At 34.2% G+C, this 20666-nt stretch overlaps 1 protein-coding gene across 3 annotated transcripts in view; it reads right to left on the bottom strand.

Annotated features, from left to right (window-relative positions):
* ARHGAP28 (Rho GTPase activating protein 28) overlaps positions 1–20666 on the bottom strand; it is an 83180-nt gene that overhangs the window by 28613 nt on the left and 33901 nt on the right. For all 3 annotated transcript variants that reach the window (XM_058178369.1, XM_058178371.1, XM_058178372.1), the window contains exons 2-5: positions 8902–9104; positions 3313–3524; positions 2023–2110; positions 693–850 (exon numbers count right to left, since the gene is read on the bottom strand). In XM_058178369.1, coding sequence (XP_058034352.1) covers positions 693–850; positions 2023–2110; positions 3313–3524; positions 8902–9104 — 661 coding nt within the window. The remainder of the gene's footprint in view (positions 1–692; positions 851–2022; positions 2111–3312; positions 3525–8901; positions 9105–20666) is intronic.

The raw sequence follows: 20666 nt of genomic DNA, 5'->3' as shown, positions 1-20666 counted from the left end.
AAGAAACCTGATATAATTATTTTATTTATCCACTTATACAAAATGCTGTTTTACAATAATTAGTTTTTTTAACACTGACATTTTTCTCTGTCTATATTTTTGCTAATTATTATATTATTATGGAACTCCTGAAGCAGCACTCATTCTTCAATTTCGGGGGGGGGGGAATCCCACTAAATCTTGGGATCTTAAAACTTTGTGCCTTTTTCTGAGCTTGCCCAACAGATTCTGGAATTCGTGAAAAATTTATTTGCCTTCAGGCGGAGAGATAAAGAAATTTTATTGATTCTTGGCTCCTTTTAAAACTTTTGATGGATAGAACAAGGCTTTGTATGCCAAATTTGTAGCACCTTTGACTAATTTGAATATAGCATGTGGCTGTATTTAGGCACCCTAAATAAAATTTGATAGGGGAGTGAAATTTCTCTTGACTTTCATAATTTGCAATTAAAGCCTATCAAAGACTTTTTCTCCCAATATGAGTATTCTGTGAATAATTTCCGCAAGTTACCTTAGTTCTTAGTTTTTCATTTCAGAGTAAATAGCACATGTTTAGAAAACAAACTAGTTTTCCTTTTTTTTTTTTAATATAAATCTCCAAAATCAATGTTACATATTTTAAGATAGTCATTATGCTTGAAAGAAATTCAGGCATGATATAGAATACATAAACTTGAGGAGTTTAAACTTACAGGTAATGAGGAATCGTCCTTTTTTAACCTTTGACTTTTGTGACATTCTCTGTGTTTTGGAGGCACCGTGATTGATTCTGAGAAGGAAATTTCAAGGGAAAGCTCCTCTTTCTCCAACTGGCTGCCTTTATTGAGTTCATATTCCATACAGTCACTAGCTGAAATCAAGGGACAATTTTCATGAATGCTGTATTGTCCATGGAAAAAAAAGTACACTCAAAGGCTGGAGTAACTGAGCATTAACCATATATTTCTGTTTTATAGTAAGAACTACATGGCAATTCATGAAAGAATTATGAAGATATTTGTGATTCATTTATTCCACGTCAGTTCCTGAACTGCAGTCCAGGGCTCAGAAATGAGGGACCTGAAGTAGATTTGTAAATGGAATTTTTAAAAATGGTTTTTTTCTCCCCATTTTGAATTCAATGGGTTTTAATCAGGTGCAGACAATATGATGCTCATGGTAACAAAAGCCCTGGTTTGGTTTCTGCCAAAATGGTTAAAAAATTGAAATAATATAGGAAATTCTTTTAATATACAGTATGGCAGTTTATAAAGATTAATGATCTTTTTACAATTAATGTGTAAAAGTAAAAAGTTGAGGTTGTAATGTTGTTATCTTCTATTGTGCTAAAGACAATCAGAGTTTGTTGCAAAAATCAAATCCAGAAAACACACACAGGCAGACTGATGCAGCAGGATTCATTAACTTCTTTATATACATAATAATACATGAAGATAAATGTACAATACCAATAGCTGGTTCACAAGCAAAGGAGAGAAAAGTTCTTAGTTTTAATTCAGCAGAGCAGACAAATTAACACACTGGTTTCAGTTTCTCTGCATGGACTCAGAAGCTGCAGACTAAGACACGCCCTGGCTCTAGTCTGTCTCAGCTTCCAACTGTCTGACTTAGTTGCTATGCCTATTCATTGGCTGATCTATTCCAGTTTATGAATATTCATACTCTGACAAAGACAGTTGGGAGTCAATGCCTTTTTCTTTCCTTCCCCCCCACCCAGTTTTCTATTACTTTTTAAAATTTCTCTTTGTATTTATATTTTGATAAACTAATAAAAATGTATTATAAAAACATTTCTGGGGTCAGAAAGAATAGCATAAAATTTAGTAGACTAGTAAACCTAGGACAAAATCTGATACATAATTAATCATAAGTCCCATAGTGATAAAAGACATTTATTCTGAAGTAATAATAGATAGGATTTCTGCATTAAAATTTAAAAAGGATACTGCCACCAACGATCAAATTATTTCTCAAATTTTAAAAAAACAAAACAAGCTATGTTATCTATTAATAGATACTCACAGCTAACCATTTTCCAATCTGGATTCTGCACAGAAAAATTGATACCATTGGATGTAATAGGTAACACTGGTATAGTCTCAAATGTAGGCTGGAAGACAATAAAACATTAGAATAATTTATCTCTGATACAAATCTGTAATTTTAAAGAACCAATTCATTGACTTTAGTTAGCATTACACAATTTTTTTTCTTTATACTGTACAAATTAAATTGTAATTATAATTAAAATAAAATTATAGTTCATTAAAACAAAAAGGGGAAAAGAAAACCACATAAAATTCCATAGAATTATACCACAATTATCCAAAAGTATGAATGGAAATAATTAGGTTTTTATTAAATTATTTTTATTAAATTTTAATTTAATATTAAAATAAAATATTTTATTAAATTTTTAAATTAAATTAGTATTTATAATTAAAAAAATAATTAACACTGATTGAAATACAGTCGTTCAGTATGGCTTCTCCCATTTCAGCTCTGCTTATCATATAACTGAAATTATACAATGACAACTGGAAATAAAATGCTCTATTAATGAACAGGATAGAAAACACAATATTGATAACATAGTGCGTTCTTGTGTACTGATATTACTGATGGTAAAACTGACTTAAATATCACAAGTTTTTAACTGACAGAGCTGTGGGCAAAAGGAAGTTTTGGTATGTATTTCGTAGAAAGGCTTTTTCAAATATGATTTTTTAAAATGATTGTTAAGTCCTATACATAAAATACTTCTGTGAAGATATATTGAAAGAATAAGTAGACTTCTATTGCAAAACATCTACTTTATATATAAATATATGTTATAGTCATTTTTTTTGTTATCACTAACCAATAAGTTTAGAAAAAAGAATGAGGTGGCCTAAGTAATTGGATACACATTTGTACTTGCACATACTGTATTCCTTTTTACAAACTTTAAATGAGGTTTAATGTTACATAATTTCTTCATGGAAATATATAAAAGGTGATTAGATAAATCATAATTTTTTAATTCTTTTTTTCCCAAGTTTGTAGCTCTTATAGAAATAAAAATTGACTTGAATTTATGAGCACTATCTGGTGAAAGGTTTAAAGAAGAGTGCAGTTTCTATGTATCATCATCACATTCAACAGCAGAATGTATAAAACAAAAAGGTAACAGAAATTACTTTTTGAAAGGCCTTCCTAAACATTTTGGTACAGAGTATTATACCAATTTACAGTGAAACTCCACAGAGTAATCAACCAGTAACCAAAATAATAAAAAAATAAATGACTAAAGCAATAAAATAGTTCACTTACAGAGTGGATACCAAAGATATCACGCACATCTCTGATTGTGTGTTTATTTTTCTTTCTCATGGTCTGAGAATATGTGGTATATCTCTTCTGCACTGCAGCTGCTTGAGTTCGGGTCAATGTTGATAGCAATGCTTCTCCATTGTCTTCTTCAGATTCTGATATTAATGTAGACAGGCCAACATCTTGCAACCATTCAGCTTCTAGTTCACCTTCTATAAAGGAGCAGAAATTATAGGAAGCAAGCTGAGTTAGTCTATGGTAGCAAAATATAAGGAGTCTGGTCACACTTTTTCTGACTAACAAATTTTGCTAAAAGGCATATTTTTTAATTAATTGATAAGATACTTTTAATCTGTTTCACATGTAACCTGGATTATCTGCACGACCAACTTGCTTCTACTCCTTGCCCCTCATATCACCCCTGTTTAAATCTTCTATCAACCTAGCCATTCTAAGAATTTGATGAAGTGAAGTCCAGCTCATGAAAATTCATACCTTTTAATCTATTAGTCCAAAAAGATAAGTCTAGGGTCAAATTAGCATTAGGAATATGATGAAAGGACAAGAAGATTGTCACCACAAAATTCATTCCTCGTCTGATCATCGGATTCTCAAATTTTAATAGGGAGATAACCAGCAAGATCCACAACAAAATACTGTGATGTAAACCAATGTTATTCAAGTCCCACAAACATGATCCTTTCAACACTATTTTAGTTTTTTTTAATTCTTCCTTCCTCACTTGAACTAATTGCTAGTCAGTGTGCCTTAACCACCAATCATGCTCACCTCTGTAGGGCTAGGTTCTATGTGATTACAATTTTTTTTAATAAGAATCTTTGTTAAATTATACTTCTGAAAACAGCTTTGTATGAGCAGGCAGGCACAGAATCTGTAGAACAATGCAGTTTAGTAGAAACATTTCAGAAAACTTGAAAGAACAAATTTGGAAAAGATAGTGGGGAGGAAAGGACATATTTTTGAGATGTCTAAATGCAAAATGTTTTGGTATTGGGAATAAATCAAGGAAACCTTTCTGCACAATCATACTGATCTAAGACAAAATATATCTGTCTATATCCTTGAAACAGGCTTATATGTCATCTTGCAGACAAGTTCTTTCATCTTTTAAAAATAATTGGCTGAAAATACTGGTATTTGACATTCTAGGGTCAAGGGTTGCACAGTGATCTGATTTTGAAGAGAAAATATGATTTGGAGTATGCAAGGGCACACACATAGCTTCTGTTTGTAATGCCTTAAACCAAAGAGTCTGAGGCCCCCAACATCTTGGTCTTTCGGAAGGCTGTCAACACCTGGCCCCCAGATGTTAGGACTGAGATGTTAGGGGACTACAAAATATGTGACTCTATCTTGTGAATTCGTTTCCTTTTATTATTTTTAACTACGTTTGGTTGCAGAGCCCTTTTTACATATTGGATTATTGCAATGTGCTCTACATGAGGCTGCTCTTGAAGACCATCCAAAAGCTGAAAATAGTCTAGAATGTAGTGGCATTTGCATTTCTGGGCACTTTGTGGTTTGCCCATACTAGTGTTACACCACTATTGAATGAGCTGTACTAAGCTGCTTTCCAGGTGCAATTCAAGTTTACAGATTATCACCTTTAAAATTTTACATCACATAGAACCAGGTTATATTTAGGATTGCCTCAATGTGAGAGCATCTGCCCATCCTACTAGACGAGATACAATGGACACATTCCAGATCCATTCTTTAAACCCTGTCATGTGATGGAACCTTGGAGATGCGATTTTTTTGTACCCATCCTGTTCTTTTGGAATAGCTTCCCAAATGAGATTTTGGGTAGGGTATTCTTTTAACCTTCTGGATGGCTGTGAAGATCTGACTCAGGTCTAAAGCACTGGGCCAAGATGAAGTTGAATCAGGGGCCAACAGTATAGAATGGTTTGGAGCAGGAATGAGCAATTAATTTTCCCAAGGAGCACATGAGGAACTGGGACTATTGTGGAGGGCTGAACTAATAACTCCTGGTCAGTTTTGCCCACTTGTGCACAAGGTGGTGCTTTAATCAAGGTGGTGATGGATAGCTGAGCTCGGGTCCCTTCATGCAATGATCACCACTGCTATCTCCTCAGGCTGCTCCTGGTGAACCACATTAATGTTTGATATCCAAAATCATAAGAAATCTGGTAGCAGACTTTTCTGACTAACAAATTTTTTTATAAAAATCACTTCATCAAATGAAATGAAATTTAACATTTTATGGAGAATTTTATGTCTCCTGAGACAAGGTTTCCAGAAAGAGAATTGCCCAACATAGGTAATAGAGAAATAGTATTAGTGGATTTAAAGGATGTGTTACTTCTATTAACTGTTAATATTTGATAGAAAGCCAGTTTGGTCTAGCAACAGGGGTGTCAAACTCAATTTCATTGAGGGCTGCATCAGCTCAGGTTGGGGGGGGGAGGTGGGCATGGCTGATTGGGAGTGTGTGGCCAACCAGGTGGCCATGGCCAAATGGGTGGGCACAGCCAAATCGGTGGGCACAGCCAGTTTGACACCAGTCCCCAAACTGCTGGCATATTTCCTCTTTGCATTGGGTAGACTGGACCAAAGTTACATTGGCCTGATCTTTCCTCTTCGTACTGCTGGCCTGATCTTTCCTCTTAACGTTGGGCAGAACAGGACAGCTCCATGGGCTGGATCTGACCACATCACAGGCTGGATCCGGCCCGCGGGCTTTGAGTTTGACATCCCTGGTCTAGTGACTAAGGCACCAGACTACAAACTGGGAGTTCATGCGTTCAAGTCCTTTCTTAGCCATGAAACCAGCGGGGGACCTTGGCCAGTCACTTTCTCTCAGCCCAACTACCTTCACAGGTTTGTTGTTATGGGGAAAATAGGAAGAATGTGTGTTGGATATTTTTGCTGCCTTGAGTTATTTATAAAAAAAATAATAAAGACAGGATGCAAATACCTAAGTGAAATAAAGTATGCATTTTATACTATAAAAATGATGAGCTGGAGACCTATGCTTATATATGGTCTCTTAATAATTTGTTAAAGCATTGAACTGGTTTTATATGAATGTACTGGGGATTCTCCCCCCTTAGGTTTTTGTTGATTTTTAATTGTATTGTTCATATTCTTTATTGCATTACTTTTTATGTTATATTTTACCAATACTTTTAAAAACATTGCCCTATCTCTGCACTAAGATACGTGGATAAGCTAAAAGCATCTAAATATTTTCACAACTGTCTTTTATTGAAAAACATCAACAGAAAGATATCATTGTAAGCTTCCAATAGAGGTCCTTGGAGGCACTTTACTGGACTAATTTTGCCTTTGGCCTGACTCAGTATGTATCTTTCTATGTTATTGAGAGTAACACAATACAGTAACACAAAAAGGTATTTGTTTTCTATATTTCTGTATTTTAATTCTCCAAAAGGGTTTATGCCGCCGAAAAACCATAATCAGACTACTATACATAATTAATGTATTATTAAATCCTAAAATCATTACTAAAATTATTAAACTCACAATCTTAATAATTACTAGGCATCCCAATGACAATGATTGAATCCTCAAGGGCCATTTTGAAAAGCTCAGCTGAACATTTTTGAAGCCTACTAGTAACCAATGAAGAGCTACTGTTTTGATGAAATGTCACAATTACAGCTTCCAGGTAGATGTCAAGGCAGCCCTCATAGAGCATGCTGCAGTTATTACTACAAAAGATGACAAGGGCTGAATTGGGAATTGTATTCAGGTGGGGAAAGAAACCAAAACAATGAGTGACCCAAGGCATAGACATTTATTTTATTTATTTATTTATTGAATTTATTTGATGCCTATCTTGTAGCAAAGGATTTTGGGTGGATTCCAGCCTTAAAATCCTAACAAATAAATATCTTTAAAAGATATAATGGGAAAGTAAGGAAACCTTCAGAAATTGTTTTGATGTTTAAAAACTTTGACTCAATCTTGAGAAAAAAGAGGTAGAAAATTAAATTGCTATTTGATGCTGCAGTTTAAATATGGTTTTACATTCGATTAGCTCTGGAAGAATGCTGCCTCATGATTTTAATAAAGCTGTATAACTGATTCATTAACTTAGCCCTCAAGGCTCAAGAAACTTTATGCTTAGAAGATACAACTGGGACTATAATTCATTTCCACGATTCCAAGGCAATATTTAACCTCTAGGTCTTCATACAGATCTCTCCCCTGCCCCACCTCCCCACTTATGAAATAAATAAAGCTCTGTTTGTTTGTTTTAATAAATGCTGGATGCAATCAATTCAGAGTAAAGGACTTCAAGGCTGTGGCATTATCCTACTTGTCAAGAAATAAGCCTTTGCAGAACTGTTTAGAGACTGCAGAAAAAACAATAATCTTTGTAGAATTAAAAACATGCTCATCTTCAGAGTACTTCTCCTATTTAAAATCAATGAGACCTAAAGAGTGTTAACCAAATTGCGAATAAAATTTTGAAGATACAAGCCTTTAACACAAAGGAAAAATAATGGATCTCTGTTTATTTGCTGTTTTTATCACTTCAGCTGAGCCATAGCAACTTGAAATGTGCACAACAGGGCACATTTTTGAAAGTATTTATCTTGTGTGACTATAGGGAAGACATTTCAGTGCTCACTGAAATGCCCTTCATGTAAACAAACTTTATATCAATCTCGTGCTATTAAAAAGCAAATATCTTCAAATAATATTGTCCTAAATAGGCGGTGTGATACGTCAGCGGTTAAAGATACTGAGCTTGTCAGTTGGAAAGATGACAACCCAGGTTTAAGACCCGAACACCGCATGTCAGTGGCCTGTCCCATATTAGTTCTGATTATTCTATGATGTACTCACACATTCAATTGCCAACTTAAATCAGCGGCCCCCAACCTTTTGGGCACCAGGAACCAATTTTATGGAGAGAGATTTTTCTTTGGACCAGGTGGGGCGTGGTTTTGTGTGCTGCCTGCATCCCACGGATGGAACTTCACTTATTTGCACAGCCCAGTTTCTGGTATGCCGTGAACTGGTACCAGTCCACAGGCCAGAGGTTAGGGACCCCTGACTTAAATGAATTAATTGAATCAGGGACCAATGTTTCACACTGATTATTTAATGCAATAAAATGAAAAAAGGAACAAACTTTGGGGTAGTTGCTTATCCAGACTCTCTCTATATCCAAAAGGAGACAAATACCATTTCAAAGAATTATGGCTGGTAAAAATCATACCATGAACTTCTGTATTTGACTCTTTTTTTATATAATTTCTGTTGAAGGCTTTTACAGGGAACTATTAGTCAATTAATCATGGAATCCATCCTGCAGTGCTACTTATTTTTATCTTTTAAATGTTATCCAGGAATTCATCTTCCCCCTCAGTTTTCTTATACACTTCAGTATTTTTCATGCAAAACTTCATTCTAAAGTCAGTAAAATTTAAAACCTTAGAAATATTATTATCCAATATAGCTATGCAGTGCTTCTGATTCAGTTCTCAAACATAAATGAACATTTATTACACCAGCACCTTTTTGGAATAAAAACAAGGATCAAGGAAGATCAGAATTGTTTATTCATACCATCAGGAGGCTTGACTTCTAACAGGTTTTGCTCATCTTGCCTGTCTTCCGTGCTCTCCTTGATATTTTCTACCTCACACCAGAAATCCTCCATTGAAGTGCTATCAACAGAAGCTTGTGAATTGGAACGGCTATACACGGGAGGGCGCAATGATTCATTGGAGAGCATTCTGCTAATTCGTTGGCAACGAGGGAGAGATTTCCTGAAACAAAACAAAAATAAAGATCAGGAGAATAATGAAGAACTGATCTTATACTATTCACCTGATGGGCAGATTTTTGAATATTTACACTCAATTAGTCAAGTTGTTAATTTTGTTCTCTGCAGGTGTAAAAGTTAGTTTCAGGTGGAAAATAAAAATAAGGAACCTCTATCGTTCATTCAAACTTCCCCACTGTTTGGGCTCACCGAACTGTTTGAGGTCATATCCTTCTGACTCTTTAAAGCAAAGAAAACCTGAAGTAAAATTGGTAGCACAGTTATGTGGTTTCACTTAGCAATTGCTTCACTTAATGAAAGATTTACAGGAATCAAATGTGGTTGCCACATGAGGACTACCTGCATTGTGTTTTATGTCAAGTCAAAACATAGTAGAAAATCATATTCATATTATATGATAGGGTGCCATAAGTTTTGACAGCACAATCTGGGAAATATTAATAGTTACAAAAATGGAGCTCACGGTTAAGTTTATAGTAGATTTTCCCCCAGTGCCTTAAATAATGATATTCCAGATAATAAAGCAAAAAGACAGTAAAGCACATGTTCTGTTTATCCACACACAGACACACACACAAACGGGGGAGGGAGAGAAAGAGAGAAAGTCCTATTTTTCCAGTACTACATTATAAAGGGTTACAATTGCTTTAATAATCACAAGAAAAACTGTCTGCATATTGCAAGTATGGTTTTGTTATTAACGCATTACAATAAATTGCCTGCTTTCCAAGTAACTGTGTCAAACAATACTTTATTGTCAAGATTAAAAGTTTAAGGATATAGAGAGAAATCAAACTATATGAAAAGAAAAATCAAAATGGTAAGTTTTTGTAAGAAAAAGTTTTATACAAGTCAGTGGAAAAGAATGTTCCACACAACTCTGTGATGTGCAAATAAACAATAGTGAAATGATTCTAACCAAATATACCTATTAACCAGCTGTCAAATGATAAAATATAATTCAGGCTTTTAAAGCAGATGGTATATTTTGCAAAAGACAGTAACATTTTTTGGTTTTACGGAGTAATATTTTTATGAAAGAAAAAATATTAATTGTAGAAAAATGCAAATATTTCATATTTCGTATGCATTACAACAGTTACTGCTTTGAGATAGATAAGATATAGAACAAATATGATTAAGTGGATTCTATCTAGTTTGGTTATTGGTACTGCATGAAAAAACAAGGGAATGAAGTAATTTTAAAGGCTGTTTGTACTATGATTTTTAGAAGAGACTAAATCTATGTATGTTTATCTCTAGAGTTGTCATTCCTGTCTACTACATGAACAGATGCACTCTACTTTTTTTAAAAAATCTCTTAATTTCAGAGAGTACACATAACTGCTGCTGTATAAAGTTGGAGGGCTCTTGTATGAAATTCTGCATATTTGAATATTAGACTGAAGTAAGAATGATATTAGACTGAAGTAAGCATTGGTATTAACAATCACAAAGCAGTCATGATTATATCAATTAAGGGCTTTATTTCATGATGAAACTGGTTGCCTACTAAGCTGAAGAAGCAATGCAATTTGTCCTAATTATTTTATTTTATTTTATTATATCCTATCACAATCCCAAAGAATTACAAAATTCTAAGTACGACTCTTCAGATTTTAGTTACTCCTTGGGTACAATTGTTTGCGAATAGGAGAATAGGCAGAATCTTTACGTAAACTAGATAAAGAAATTAAGAAGTTAAAGCTGAATAATAGCATAAAGCTGGGAAGTGGGAAGTAATACCAGGGCCAAGTGGCACAGCCCTGTAGAAGTAGGAAGTGCGATGCAGAGGTGGGTTTCAGCAGGTTCTGACCAGTTCTGGAGAACCTGTAGCGGAAATTTTGAGTAGTTCGGAGAACCGGTATTAAAATTTTGACTGGCCCTGCCCCCATCTATTCTCTGCCTCCCAAATTCCAGCTGATCAGGAGGAAATGGGGATTTTTCAGTAACCTTCCCCTGGATTGGGATAGGAATGGAGATTTACAGTATCCTTCCCCTGCCATGCCCACCAAGCCACACCCACAGAACCGGTAGTAAACAAATTTGAAACCCACCCCTGGTGCAATGCCATGTTAAGTGCCACAGTAGAAATTAGAAATGTGAAGCAGTGGGAGAGGACTTAGAACGGCAAAGTATTTTGAGGCACATGCATCTCCAACCTATACTTTGCTTACATGCAAGAGTAAGTAAAGTATAGGTAAATTATCCTAGCCCAGCTTCTAGCTTCTATTTGTATATACCGGTATATATTTGTTGACTTATAAAACCTTGCGGTCATTAAAATATACTTAATTTTTTGCATGCATTATTGGGGCTATCAGGAAAGAAGGCGATACTATGGTGTTGTCCTTCTTTGCCAAAGAAGTCCAAAAACTTTAGAAAGTTTAGAAACAATTATTAACTACTTATTGTAGATAAACAATAGCTACGTGTTAAATAATAAATTTCCCTACATAATTTCTTATGGAGATTCAAGAAATATAAAATATAAATCTAAAATAGTGTTGTGTGAACACTATTTTCACACAACACTATTTTAGGAAGCACTTCAGAAAGTATCCAATAATAACCATGACACAGACAACACAGCTGTTCTTTTCTTCTTCTTCTTCTTCTTCATCATCATCATCTTAAGTGCAAACATTTTTAGATTTTTAAGTTTGGGCAAGATGTCTTTATTACATGTAACAGTTAAGAAAATAAACTCATTGTAAATTATGAAAAGTTGCACATGACAGCAGTTTTCCAAGCTGTATTATTTTTGGACCATTCTTTCATATAATCAGTTTGGTTTCATGCTGCAGAGGCATCTGAGGACTGAAGAGATGATAGAGGAACAAAATGGTTTGCTTGGATTAGATGGACTGTTAATCACTGTCAGGAAATTAAAACATTCCTGTGTCTGGAGAAAGGGCCACTAACCATGATCTTTGCCCTTATCTAGCCCTATTACTTTGTTAGCATAACCACCATATAAGGAAAAAAAGAGTTTGTGATTTCAACAGCAGGCTTTTCTTTTTATTATGGGACTATGTAAGAAACAAATACAAACTGATTGTGTCACACTTGTAGCATTTAACTCATTTGTGTTGTTTAAAAGGACAGTCACAGCTGTTCAGACCAAATAAGCAAGAAACAACTAAGAAACAACTAAGAAACATCTAAGACATGAATGGAATGTATATAGTGTTTAATTTTGTGATTATATTGTTTTCTAGTATTTACATCTTATAGGAACATGAATGTATGAAACACATTGAGATCTTCAAGACTGCCTTGTACAAAATGGATATTTGATGTACATGTTATATTGCAGTATGGATTGAAGATTATATTATATTCATGGGGAAATAACCTACTAGCCTACTTGGAAATTGGTGTTCTGTGATTGACTGCACCCAATTGCAACAATCAGGTGAAAATGTTTTCTTTTTGTCTATGCATTCCCAGGGTCCATGTAGCAGAAGCAATATGCAAATAAATTACAATCAATCAATCAAATTATTTTGCCAAAATGATTAATTATATACCAATAGGCTTTTTGTTCCTCCATTGATCTTCACTACCTTTCAAATGATGTGAACTAGATTACAGAATCATTTCTGAATCAATTCAGTAGAAAATCATCTAGGTCTAATGTCATGCTAGATGAATTGAGTCGAATGCCTGTAGAAAAATAATGCCTGAATTTGATAATTGAAGAGGATATAAAACAAACATTTGTATCCAGCTGCCCTTTGCTAAGTGTTTACTGCAGGTGAAAGACAGGGAATTGGCAGTATAGCATCATGGTGTTACTTTGATTTAAAAATATGTAAAAAAAAACAAAACTTCCTGGAAAACCTGGAATCTGAAAAAGCTGAAGATTCCCTTGAAAATCCGGGGTGGGGGTGGGGAACCATGAGCTTTAAATAGCATTCCATTTCAATTAGTAATGGAATTCTGGAGACAACTGAGAAAACAAACAAAACAACCCAGATTTCTCACTCAAGGCACAAATGAACAGGCTGATCCTACTTCTCACACATTATGCAAAGATCTAATTGAGAATAACTCAATTACAGTGGCAATGATTGTTGGAAGACCTGAAAGACCAGGTCAAGGACAAATTGTCTCGAAGAAAATCTATGTGGTCAACAATGAGTTGATGGTTCGTAATATTTCAAATTAACTGGGTGAGAAAATATTGTATGCAATACCATATACAATTAAAAAAGCAGTGTTATCCATCAGTGTTATCCTGTGCTCAGTTGAAAGGTTTTATTAGTCAATTCTTCTTTCAGAAAGGACTCCCATATTGAATTTTAAAATATTAAGCATTCTGGATGCAATTTGATGTTAGCCAGAAGAAAATTTCTTTTTCGGCTTTCACAAGAATCGTGAAATAGAAACAAATTCTACATGTAATTCTTCCAAATTCTAATGCTTTTGTATAGGTCTATCAGCATATAGAACATGTATTATCAAAGTATATGGAAGAAAAGGTGAACCAAGGAGGTATTTTCAAGTTTGAAGAATAAATGTTCTTATGGTGCCATATTTGGGTTTTCTCGCTCTCTTTTGATAGGTGTTTAGTCTGCTAGGGTACATTTACAAATCGGGCACTATTTGGGACTGTTCTTTCAGCAACCATTCAACAGTAGGACAAGCGCTGAACAAAGGGGCTTAACAATTCATACCCAAAATTCCAACTATTGCAGGGACCCCACAGTTGGGATCAAAATTCTGAAGTAGGTAGGACGTTGTAGCAGATAATTTTATGTACTAGGCAGCCCAGCCATATTTGGAAGCATTTCAACTATGCTTAGCCGCCCCATCTATGCCTTTTGGCCCTTTACTGTCCTGCACTCTGACACCCCAGGTGACCTTCACCATCTTCTTGCTCCCACTAGGCATGCCTAGCAAGGTTGATGGGCTGGCCTGGGGCTGGATTTTGCTGCAGTGCAGGGGCTGCTTTTGTAGCCATAGAGGCACAGTGCATCAAAATACTCCTTTGCTCCTCACTTCTGGTCCAGGCTTGAGCTACCTTCATGTTGAGGGGAAAAAATCTCAAAACATTCCTTTGCAAGGAGCTCCTGGCAGGGTGAGGCTTTGGTTCCATAAAGGGGGGGGAAAAAAAGCCCAAAGCACTCTCATACCTGAGAGGTATGTGGCTTTTTGATGCACTGCAGAAATTGAAAAGATCAGTTTCAAATTATTATTATTAATGGATCAAATAAAAATGTAATCTCTCCTTGAACAGAAACCACAGACTTCATGTTTGAAAATGAATGATAGATTAAAAATGATCATGTTGGGAAAGCTTGGAGGAATTAAAAGAAAAGGTAGTAGAAGAGAAGATGGGATGATGGGATCAAACTGATTGTTAAATAAGTTATTAAAGAGAGGTCAAGGTGGTAAAGATTTTTCTGTACAATCACCTCTTGACTAGATTAAATATCACCTCAAAATCAATAGAAAAGTGCAAATTAACATCTTGTGCAGGATATAATTGAGAGGTTATTTAAGATGATGTAAATTACTAACCCTTTCATTTTATGTTAAAAGTTTAATTTTTGGAACTTACCTCTAATTAGCATCATCAAAATCCTCAATTAATTGATTTGAAGAGAATTTCTAATTGTATACAAGAAGAAATAATATATATTGCTATACCTGTTATTTTTCCATATAAATCATGACATGTCCTAAATTTGGGCTAATTATAAGTATGTTGATATCTTCTGAATATGTGGCATGAATTGGAAATTCTAATTCAAGCTTTTCGTTTTCCAGAAATAGGAAACATAAATATATCTGCAAGCCACTATCTGCGGTGCTTACAGATAAGTGTGTGAATTGTGTATGAAAGATAGCAGAATTAAAAATACTTAAGGCATTGACATAAGAAATCAAAGAGGATAAAACCCTACAGAGATTTTCTTGCAGTATTCATAAAATATTTGGCAAATTAGCATCACAACATGTTTTGCCTCTAAGTTTGTTAAATAGAACAATTTTCAAGTCTTAAATAGCATAGAACCAACTTCTAGCATACTGTACTTTTAGCTCCCATTCTCTAAAGTAATGATTTAGTGATGATTAAAAATCATAACATTTGCTGCAATTATACATACATGTATTTCATATTTTTTAAAATTGGAATTGAATTATCAAAATATTTCTATTATTAAAGTTTTGTTTCTATACTTACTGAGAATAATGAACACTCATAAAATCATATAGCTAAAAAGTACTATGATATTATAGAGTTTCAACCTTATGAATATTTGGTTAGAAATAAACCTGCAACATATATCACTATAATTTTGCTCAAACTTTATTTCAAATGCCCTGTAAAAATTTGTCAAACAATTTAGGTAATATCTATCATTTTGAGATTTTAAAAACATGTTTATATATCTACACAATAGATAATGTGCATAGGTAGTTTGGATTGCAAATATATGTTAAATTTACTAGCATTTAGAAAGTTTGGATCCGATTCACAATACTATCAACTCTTAAAAAAATGGATATAATCTCACTTTTCAGTATCTATCCATTTTTAAAGCTATATTTAGCTCAGTATTGTGGTAATATAGATTGTAACTTCATGTTTGGGTTTTTTCTGCAACCCCTTGTTATTTTTTTAAAATGAGAAGAAAATATTGATGAGCTATGTCTATAGAACAACTTACCTTAGTGGGTTAGGATTTTATTGAAAATATAGAGTAAAAAGAATGTCTTTTGTCATAAACCCCTGGCAGTTGATCGTTTTCTAACAACATACATAGTCTGAAACTCTTCTGCCTCTGATAAGATAGACTAAAGCTTTGTATTTCTGGTTTTAAAAAAGGGCTCTTTGCAAAAAAAAAAAAAAGGAGGGAGAGAGACTGTTGGTCTTTGAGAGAAATAGAACCTCTCTTCACAGTAACTAATTAAATGCTTGATGCCTTCAGGACAAATGCTTGGACTACATTTTTCTGGCTATGTCAGGACTTAAACCTTTCATGCACTTGCCTAGTAGAGAAATTAAAACTCAATTGGCTGTGAGTAATCCTGATGATTCATAAGAGCTCCATTTCTAAGAATAGGGGAAACAAACCAAAATTATTTATTTTCCACTACAAGACTATAATATCTCATTTAGTTAAGAAATGAGAATCTATTGCCATCATCCTGCCCAGAATTTATAATGTACAATAAAATGCACTGAAAATATACCGGTAAGTTCATAAAACATGTAAAGAATCTTTATTAAAAATAGACGTTTGGGATCATTCTTTGGAAAAGTTTCTTGAAAAGTGGTCCTTTTAAAAGTTGCAAAACAATGAGAGTTACATTTCTGCTATAAAGAATACTTCAAAGAGTCCTTTCTTAGCTATCACAATTGGGACCAGCAAAACTCCATCACTAAGTCCCATAGTTGCTAAGTGGAAAATTATGTGACTACAACATACTTATTTCCCATTTGTCCATTAAGAAAATCACTGTGGTCATTAAGCAAAACACTATGTGATTGTGACTTATGATTTTACTTCCACATTTTCCACAAATACTGTTCGTTGCAAACTGATTTGGAAGCATGCAAATAGCAATCACATGACTTTGGAGATTTCAGTGGTCATAAATGTGAGGATTGGTTCCAAAACTGTTTTTTTTTATACTGTTTAACCTCAAATGATTGATAAACAAGGCGGTCATTAAGTAAGGACTACATGTAAAATACATCTGCAACAAAATGATCAGACAATCTTTCAAAAATATTAGGGGATCAAATTTAGGGAATCAAATTTAACTCCAATACAGAAATTATAATAAATGCTAGATGGCCATTTAACTTCATTGAGCCATTCTCTTTTCTGAACAGTTGCTTCCACTGTCAAACTACTCTTAACCATTTAGAAAGTACCCAGAAGTAAAATGAACTATATTATTATTTAATAATAATATTAAATAATTGAGAATTTATTGTGAACCGATAGTAAAGGTAAGTAGAATCCACTCCTGAAGAGATCAATTATAATAGAAAAGATGTGATATTCTGAATCTGACAAATTATAAGGATTCACAAGTTCCAAGTGAAGCGAAAGCAAAAGAATAAAGCCAAGCCATTTCTATGATTGTGAGCATATACTCACTATTTTCAAGGCAAACATCAGGAATCACTTGGATGTCCTGAACCTAACTGATAAGAATCTGAGGAATTCAAGTAAAGCCAGATGCCAAGTGCAAGAACTTGGTTGCAAGTACCCTTTGAGTAGGTCTGTTGTAACTTTGACCAGTCAGTGTTGTTAAGCGAAGACTACCTGTACATGGTAAAATTCCAATTTTAGCAACATTCCAGTTTGAAAATAAATATATTTCCTTATTTGAAATGTATTTTAGAAGATTTTCAAAACATGGTGATCAAGAGATGACATCATGTTATAGTAAGTCTAAGAATAAACATTTACAAAGGAATTTTATTCTAAAAAAAAGGTTTATATTCAGAGGTACTGTAATTACTGGAAATAATATTTCTCTCTCATATAGCAAAATATATTATCCTTTATTTCATACTGTGAGAATGTGGTGCAAAGTCTGTATAATACAGAAAAATGATAAATCATGTATATGACTAGTACCGGGACTTGCTGGAAAAGTATACTGTATTGTTCCAGTTATTTAAACATTATCAGGAAGTAAGATTTGGTCAAGGTTTTAAGACTGTATTATCTTTATATTGAGGCTGGAAAATCATCCTTTGTTCAGAAGTGATGACTTAGCTGTCTTGAAGATTCCAAGGCATAACTCATAATCAGGATTCTCCAAATCCTGATTATGAGTTATCCACTGAAAATATTTTTGAATTCACTCTCTTATTATAGGTCCATGATGGCGAACCTATGGCACGCGTGTTTACTTCCCACTGGAAGTGAGGAAATGGACTGTTTCCGGCCTCGAGGGGGCTCCGGTGTGTGTGTGGGAAAGACCATTTTTGCCCTCCACAGGCTCCAAGAAAGCCTCTTGAAAAACAGACCTACCGGGCCCACCTGGCCATCACTTGCCAAAAGTGGGGGTTGCGCGGGAGGTCGTGCATGTATGCATGGGGGGTGGGGCACATTGAATTATGGGTGGGGGCACACGCGTGCATGACCCTCCATGCTCCCCCCGCTTTTGGCACGCAATGGCAAAAAGGTTAGCCATCACTGCTATAGGTGTATTGAAGAATCATTAATCATTCATAGTTTCAAAATATTTTTAATAACTTACAAATTCTGTAGGCTTTTTTAGCAACTTCATCTGTACTGAAATCAGCAATTATGTCCACCCACAGACAAATCAAGCATAGGATGACTAGAGGGACATTTGTTTCACAACAGACATTTGCTGTTGAGCTTATCCAGTCTAGGCCACTGCTGTCCATAAAGTTAGAAAGTGAAGTGTAATGGCATGAGATAAAAACAGTGTAAATGTGATAACTATATAAAAAGCTCATAGTATCTAATTCTAGATCCTTATTAAGAGAAAAATATAACTATACACAAAAAGACAAGGAGGCCTTTAGTCTAGTTTGAGATGTCAAGCAATGCTATCAACATCTTTATCAAACAGACTTTTCATCACATATAAACATTCTTGTTTATATATTCAATCCATTAAAAGGGATTAATTTCCTTCTTAGGTTTCCCAAAAGTGGTTTTTCAAGAGGCAACTGGGCTTTCTGGTTTTTCTTCAAAGACGTTTCACTATGAGGATATATTTAAAGATTTAAAATATATTGATTTCTAATTATTCTTACAGATCTTAAAAAAGAATTTACTTCAGAAAAGAGTTTATCTGGGTGTTATGGACTTTTTATTGTATTCTAATATAGAGGTCCCCAATCCCAGGGCCAGGAATTGAGCCGCTGAAGCAATGGGCAACTGCACAAAACTTCATTTGCATATGCATGAGATTTACGTTGTGCACATGAAACCATTCCCCCCTTCTGCTAGCAAAACTGCCAAAGCCACTGCCAGATCTAATAGAACTTTATATGGGATAATTTGAAAACATTGACAAGATTTTTGTATCTAATAGCCATAATAATGCATTGGCAAGCTTCACAATATGGTAGACCAAGCAGGCACCTCTGCATCTATGAGACTATTTCATGGCAGTAGTAGTAGTCTTGGATGTCAGTACTCAAAATGGACAGAAGTGTATATTGCATGAAATGTGCTGCTACATTTGAGGTAACTGAAATAGGAATGAGGACAAGTGATGTTTATTTTCAGGGACACAATGGCCAGAACAAAATAGAAAATTTTAATTTGCTTCAGAGGAGATTAAATATTTTGGACTTCACAATAGTTTTTGATACATTGCTTTTGCATCACAGCAATCAGTTGGTAATTAATTATGTGCCATCAGTCACAGTCAACTCTTAGCACCATATAGATAGTTTCAAAGAATGGTTGACATTTGTGAACATACTGTTAAAGTAAGTTCTTATAACAAACACTAGTATACTTCTTACGGCATGTTACAACAATGCACACAGTGTATCTTGCAGCTATAAGTTTAATCAGAAAATTATGATTAATATCAAGGCAATCTATTGTTGTGAATAACCAAGCATAATCTTTATCATAAACAATCTAGCTATCTGCTTTATAATTTGATGCTGTATATTAATCCAGTGCAAAATTCAGAGACACAAAAACAGAGAGGCAAAACAATACATTCAAAAGCCAGGTGGTACTCTGCAATATTAGCATACTATCTTAAAGTACTAGAGTACTTCCTCTCGTACTTGAAGCCAAAGTCAATATAAAAAGTGCCAGAAAGGATGTAACCTTATCCAGAACAAAAATACATGCTACTTGAAAAAAATCTGTTTTATAATTCTTTATTTAATTCTGTAAACTCTATTGATAAAGATACTTTATATAATTCTATTATCAGTACAGTCAATCTCACATTAATGGAGGATAATTATTATATATTTGATTCTGTGGAAATCGGTACATGTATCAGTGAATTTTTAAGTAATGTTTAATCTATTATATTGTTGAACCTACTGTTGTGTAATATGTATTTTTTATTGTTATATAATGAAAATGTTTATCTATAAATCCAGTCTTATTTAGGCAGGTATGGGTATATTTGTGTATTTCTCTCTGAATGTGTGTGTTTGTGGGTGTGGGTGTATGCATCAACAGTTGTTTCAGTGAATATTTTCAAATCTCTTTTATTAACCGTAGCTATGTTGATCCAGCCCAGCTGTTTAACTCTACCCAGAAATATATTGGTGAACATTTTAAAATTTCTTCTAGGATATATTAAGAGTTTGTACTACTATCTTAGTTGAATGACATCATTTTGAACAACTGCAGAGAAATAGTGATATAGTGAATATAACTTTAAAGAACATTTTAAATTTTTCATTCATCTAAATATCTGTTATTATACTTAACACAACACTATTTTAATTTATATTTTGTAATGAATAATGATGCTATTTGACTTCTTTCTAAAATCTCATCTAAAGACTGATCACCAATCAAAACTGCATCGTTTCCATGTAGTGAAA

This window comes from Ahaetulla prasina, chromosome 3 (assembly GCF_028640845.1).
Source record: "Ahaetulla prasina isolate Xishuangbanna chromosome 3, ASM2864084v1, whole genome shotgun sequence".
NCBI classification, from domain to species: Eukaryota; Metazoa; Chordata; class Lepidosauria; order Squamata; family Colubridae; genus Ahaetulla; species Ahaetulla prasina.
Note: the sequence above shows the minus strand (reverse complement) of the source record. Positions and strands in the feature narration are given on the sequence as shown.